The following is a 6,000-nucleotide window of genomic DNA, read 5'->3' as shown; positions in this document are numbered from 1 at the left end:
ACATTTCCTCCTCAGTGTAATATGAATTTAAATGGATACTTTGTGAAGACTGGCTTCATTTGATCAGTGTTATCAGATGATCATCAAACCACTTTACAACTTTTAACAAGGCTGCATGTATGGAAGCCAAAGTCTGACTTACTAAGTAAAAAAAAATGAGCTAAAAAATATAACAATTGACATTTTATTAATAGTATTTCTGCACCTTAACTTAAGTAGATTTTATCTCTTAATTTTGCTTTACTAAATCAAAATTATGACTTCCTCTCAATTTCATGATTTTGCTTTACTTAGTATATCGACTTTTTATCTCATAATTTTCAGTAAGTCATGACCATTTCTTTATAATGACTAACTCTTCTTTTTATTGTCTTTCACTGTCTGAAATTGGCTTCCACTATTATAACATTCATGCAGTCTTAAGGCCTTAAACTGTCACTGAAATGGGAGAAAATTGATCTCAGAGAGCGGGAAATAAACTTGTCTGGTCAAAGGATAAATACATCTTCTCTAACACAGATCAATGCATACTGTACCATCTGTTTATGTGAACCAGGTGGACTGAAATAATTTGAATTTCTTAAAAAGTATTAAAAGGAGAAGAGAAAAACATAAAAATAAAAACTCCCACAGACGAACAGACAGTGCTGAATTCTTTTATTTTACTTTTACAGATTTGACAATTTATTCCAAGTTTCTTAGTTTCTTAACGGTGAACACATTCACTAAGCACAGCTACCAGAAACTACAAACAGTCCAGTTCGTCAAATGTACACACGGGTCGGAGAGGAAACATTTGGTACTGGCTTCAGCATGTCCAGTCAGTGTCACGACAGCTGGGGTGATGATATATCTTCTCTTTTAACAATTGTTTTTAAAATGGCACAATCAATGCAAGTGCTGATGAGAACAATGGTAATTTATAATGTCGACGTCATATCATACAACCGACTCTCTCCTTAATGTAAGAACGCAGAGTGACAAAATGACTTTTTCTCCTGTTTGAGAGCCCAAGAGAAGCCTAGGGGAACAAGACGCTGCAGCTCTGCTCAACAATACCAACCAATGAATGAATGTGGGGGTTTTTTCTTCTCTGAAACTAGGCCAGCCCTCCCTCTCTCCTCTCTCAATACATCAGACCACAACAACGGTCTGACTCCATGAAACTCACAAGAGTGTGTCTCCTTACTTGTGGCTTTCATTAATTGATAGTGTTAATAAAACAGCAAGAAAAAAAACAAAGCACTGATTAAGAAAAAGGAAGCGCTCACTCACTCACACAGGGAATGTGTTAGAGGAAGCTTTAACAGGCCACAGTTTAGAGGTGGCAGGAATCAAAGGGAAAAAAAACAACATATCCTGAAATGTGAAATATCTGTTTTTACAGTCCCTACTCTTCTATTCATCATCTGACTTCCTCTGCAATGTTTAAAAAGTGCGTTTTGACCAATGGCTAAACAGTGCAACCCATCTGTGACAACAACTGTAGGACAAAAGGACACCTTATTTAAAACAACAACGACAAAAAAGAGATCACATTTTACAATGTATATTCATTTTACAGTGGAAAACAAAATACTGCACTGACAGAACGAAATATGTCGATCATGTGTGTGACGGCCTAATGGCCTCTAACCTAAATTGATTGGTTGTCTGGGATTTGGGGAGTGCAGGAAGGTGGTGTGCTGCTGGACGGAGGGGGTGAGACTGATATAAGTATGTCTAAACTTGGCTTAACATTTGAACAGCAGAAAGAATTGCTGCTTTTGAAATTGGATCATGAAAAAGAACTGGAAAAAATGAAATACAAAAAGGAACAGATGAAATTGGATTTGGAACTACAAAAATTGGCATTAGTTAGGGAAGGAAAAATGTTCTGCATCTGCTTTAAATGGGCAAACCACTGATTCACATTTTGATGTTGCCAGTAATTTGAGATTGATGCCAAAATTTAATGAGTGACGTAGACACCTGTCTGTTTGAACGTGTTGCCGATTCAAGATCTTGGCCTGATGAGGAACGAACCTTAATGTTGCAGTGTGTCTTTACAGGTAACGCTCAAGAAGTCTATTCTGCGCTATCTTCAGAGGACTGTAAAGATTACAGTGTAGTAAAATCATCGGTTTTGAAGGCTTATGAGTTGGTTCCTGAGGCCTATCGTCAGTGCTTCAGGAGCTGGCGAAAGACTGGTAAACAAACACATGTGGAGTTTGCACGGGATTTGGTCACGCATTTCAATCGCTGGTGCTCTTCATCTGGGGTAAACACATTTGATAAATTGTGTGATTTAGTTCTCCTGATGAGCCACTCCCCAAATCCCAGACAACCAATCAATTAAGGTTAGAGGCAATGAGGCCGTCACATGTGTGTAAGTCATTCAGATAGAGAATAATTCAGATAAGGCTTTGTCCACAATGTGCAGCTAAAATCGCGATACGCTTCAGTAACATTTTTAAAACATTCATATGGTTAATTCCTTCAGTTAGCGTTGCTCAACCTGCAGATATGTACTCGTTACACAAGCGTACTCTCAACTACCTAAAAATCCAAACAATACAACAAAAGGCAGATTGATAGCGTGTGGTCCCAATGAAAGCAACTTCACATTCTAATCTCTCTTTACTTCATCACATCTGTAGCTTGTTTGTGCCTGTCAGAATGCTTTATGGCATTTAATCGGATATTTCAACTTGGTAAATATTTTTTACTTCTCAGCGTGTACTGCATCTCCTGCAGCTGTCTGTAATGTGACAGCCAAACAGTTTATTTTGTTTCCTTGGTACAGATACATTGTTACACTGAACTTCCAAGAAAAAATAAAAATGGATTTTGTGTTGACCATTCACAATCTCCAGTATATGTAAGCACCTTAAAAACAAAAAATATTCTCTCCAAGTGAAATGTCATTGTGAAGGTGTAAGGTCATGAGGCAAAACAAGGTTCATGTGAGGGCAAGAGGCAAATTTGGTTGACCGTTAACACTAATGGCACAACAGGAAGTAAAATTAACGTTCCCAACACAAGGAAGCAAGGACAATTAAAGCTGACAAAGGACTCTGTAACAACATGGGCAGACACTCATCCAACAACTCTCACCAACACCGAGGTTTCTTTGTATTTAAATTTAAAAAAAAAAGCTGTAGCATGCAAGTACATTTCTGGTAATTCTGGTAAAGCCAAACCCATGCAGGTTAGATGAGGGCGGCAGCAGTGCATGCTGTAGTTTTTAGCCATACAGTGGGTTTGGTTACATATCAGCCCCCTCTGGTTTACTACAGGAATCTGGTGCAGGGGTTTACTGTATCTACTAATGATTGAAAGCTCTGCAAGCCTCTGAAAGCAAGAAAATCAATTAATTGTACCAGAACCAAAACAATCTGAACAATACCAGAACAATAACCCTCAACTAATTCAATTGTTTTTGGTAATAAAAGCCCAAGTTGTGGTTTCTTACAAAGGAAAGTCATACAGAAGGGTGAAAAGGTGGAGCAATCATGTGGGAATAAAGCAGAAAACATGGTTGTAAAGCTGGATAGATTTGAGGCAAACTCTCTAAAACCAACTCGAGAGAAACCGTTTGTCCGCTCTGCTCAGTGATACATGGCTTTGCGATATACATGTTAATTTTATTTTATTCATCCTTTATTTAGCCAGAAATGTTCCATTGAGATACAGAATCTCCTGGTCAACATGACAGCAAGCAGATTCACTGAATACAGAAATAAATTACACATTGATAATAGTAAAACATTTTTAAAGCTCTGACCAGAGGAGACGGGTAAAAGAAAGCGATCAGAGTGCCAAAAAACCCCCCTCAGTGATCAGCAGTAAGCAGAGTGTAATGTGTATCTTTGTACTGTAGTGTTTATGTGTGAGTGATTGTGTTTCGTGTGACACTCAGCTCTGGTCTCAGCTGTAAACAGTATAGACTGACGCAGGTTACAACCCTCGTACCCTCTTCATTTTTCCTCAGTTAAAACCTGCGCTACACTTCATCTGCCAGACAAACATGACAAAGCGCAACTCTAAGATAAGCCATACATGAGCTAACAAATGATCACCGGTGCTGACACGCGTTAAACTACACTACATTTACCTGATATTGACATAAACAGCCTACAATGGGACTAAAACTAAACCCTTTCTTTACAAAACCGTTCGTCTTGGGAACGATGATCCCATCCTTCACACCAGTCTCATTTTCTGCAAAGAGAAAGCTTCTAATCTTAAAACGGGATGGTGGGGACGGAGGTAAATGCAATAAATAAAATACATGAAATATATTATTCATATAAATATATGTATATATAAATAATATAGTACAGACAGTGAGTTCTGTCTTGGCTGTGTTCGGAGAGTAAAATGACAACCTCAACATGGGGTGGAGAGAGCTCACTTCAGCGTGATATCATTCAACTGGCTTCGTATTGGGATTCAGATTTGACCTTGCCTATTAAGTAGAGAGCCAACAGATCAAGCTGGACTAAAACTTGCCAAGTTATTCCTTGTCATATGGTCTGAAACTTTCTTTTGGGTCTGATCTCAGATATTGTTAGGTACATACTTGAGAATAGACGATGACAAGAAGAGCTACTTTAACAACTAGTTGACACAGAGGAGAGATCAGGGGGACGGCGTAGGGTAATTGGGGTCATGACCACTTGGACAGACTCAGTGGGGGACATAGAGCGGGTACTGGAGGCATTGATCTGGTCCTGTGGCTTCTTTAAGAGGCAGGCGTTTATACAAGCAGTGGATGGATGGTGGCGTTTTAGAGCCAGATTTAAACCAGTAGCAGTGACTGTGGGCGCTTTGTATATCTATGCGATTTTTAAGAAAAAAAGTGCCTGACGTAGTGTAGGCGTGGATGTGCAGGTTGATGGGATGTATTTATTGTACAGATGCATGTTTAAAGTTCAGGATACGGTGGCATATGTGTGTTAAATTTTGTATGTTATGTGTGTGTGTTGAATTTACACGAGGGACACTTTAAGAGAATTGAATGCTGTGTTTCCAGATGGCACCCCATTCATTCTAATGAAAGTTGATAGGGCTTTTATATTTTTTTGGATAAATTGTGATGATAAAAACAGTAATCTGGGAGTGTTGGTGACGATCAGAATTTTATTAATTTCTGTTATAATTGTGTACTGCGAAAAGTCTATTTAGGGTGAGCGGGTGTCATGACTTGCAATTCTGACTGTGGCGGGGGGGGGGGGGGGGGGGGGGGGGGGGGCTTAGTTTAAACACGGGTTAGGAATGCCAGGTTGAGTGATGTTGGGATCTGGATGGTTTCCAAGGCGAGGGAGGAAGGGTTGAATGGGAAGGTGACTGGGTAAATCATCTTCGTGTCCATTAACAGTTGTGGAGTTTCACAACGGTCACGCAAGCGAGTCTGAAGGAAAAGAGAGGAGAGAAAAAAGATGGAAATAGTAAGTGTATATATATCACAATTTCATTTACAGGTAAATGAATAAGCCAATTTCCTTTTTAAAACAACTTCAATATCTGAAAAAATGTATGATTTTTTTCAGAGCATGCTGCAGTGTTTAAGGTCTTTAAGTATTTACACCTGCCAGGCAGTTGTTTGCTTTGTACATTTCTATACAATTTTCAAAACATCTTTCAAAGTTTTCAGATGACATGACTTTGTAAAAAAAAGTACAATCTCAGGATGGGTGTAGCAGAGTTAATTGCAGTCCACTATGTTGTTGTTCTTTAAGTGTCCACCAGATGGCACAAAATGAGATTTTCAAATCCTGCACAGAGTGGCTTTAAGGCATGAAAGTCTGTTCTAGTTCAACACACCGGGTGTTCACCAGGTGTGTGGCAGCAGCCCTCTCACCCCTGCAGTTGCAGGGCATGAAGATCCTGCCGTATCTGGACGACTGGCTTGTTTGTGCGCCATCCCGGCAAAGTGGCACCGGCACAGGAAACTCAAGGTGTCACGGTGTTGCCTCCTTGCTCTGGCTCCATGGAGGGAGAGATCATTTCTCCTTC

The 6,000-nt window shown here is 39.5% G+C and overlaps 1 protein-coding gene across 4 annotated transcripts in view; it reads right to left on the bottom strand.

Moving 5' to 3' along the window:
* Nucleotides 1-5,242: 5,242 nt before the first annotated feature.
* The window catches only part of myo5aa (myosin VAa), a 32,840-nt gene continuing 32,082 nt past the window's right edge, over nucleotides 5,243-6,000 (bottom strand). For all 4 annotated transcript variants that reach the window (XM_062442416.1, XM_062442575.1, XM_062442654.1 and 1 more), the window contains one exon: nucleotides 5,243-5,395. In XM_062442416.1, the coding sequence (XP_062298400.1) occupies nucleotides 5,243-5,395 (153 nt within the window). The remainder of the gene's footprint in view (nucleotides 5,396-6,000) is intronic.

The sequence above is a fragment of the Scomber scombrus genome, chromosome 1 (genome assembly GCF_963691925.1).
Source record: "Scomber scombrus chromosome 1, fScoSco1.1, whole genome shotgun sequence".
Lineage (NCBI taxonomy): Eukaryota > Metazoa > Chordata > Actinopteri > Scombriformes > Scombridae > Scomber > Scomber scombrus.
Note: the sequence above shows the minus strand (reverse complement) of the source record. Positions and strands in the feature narration are given on the sequence as shown.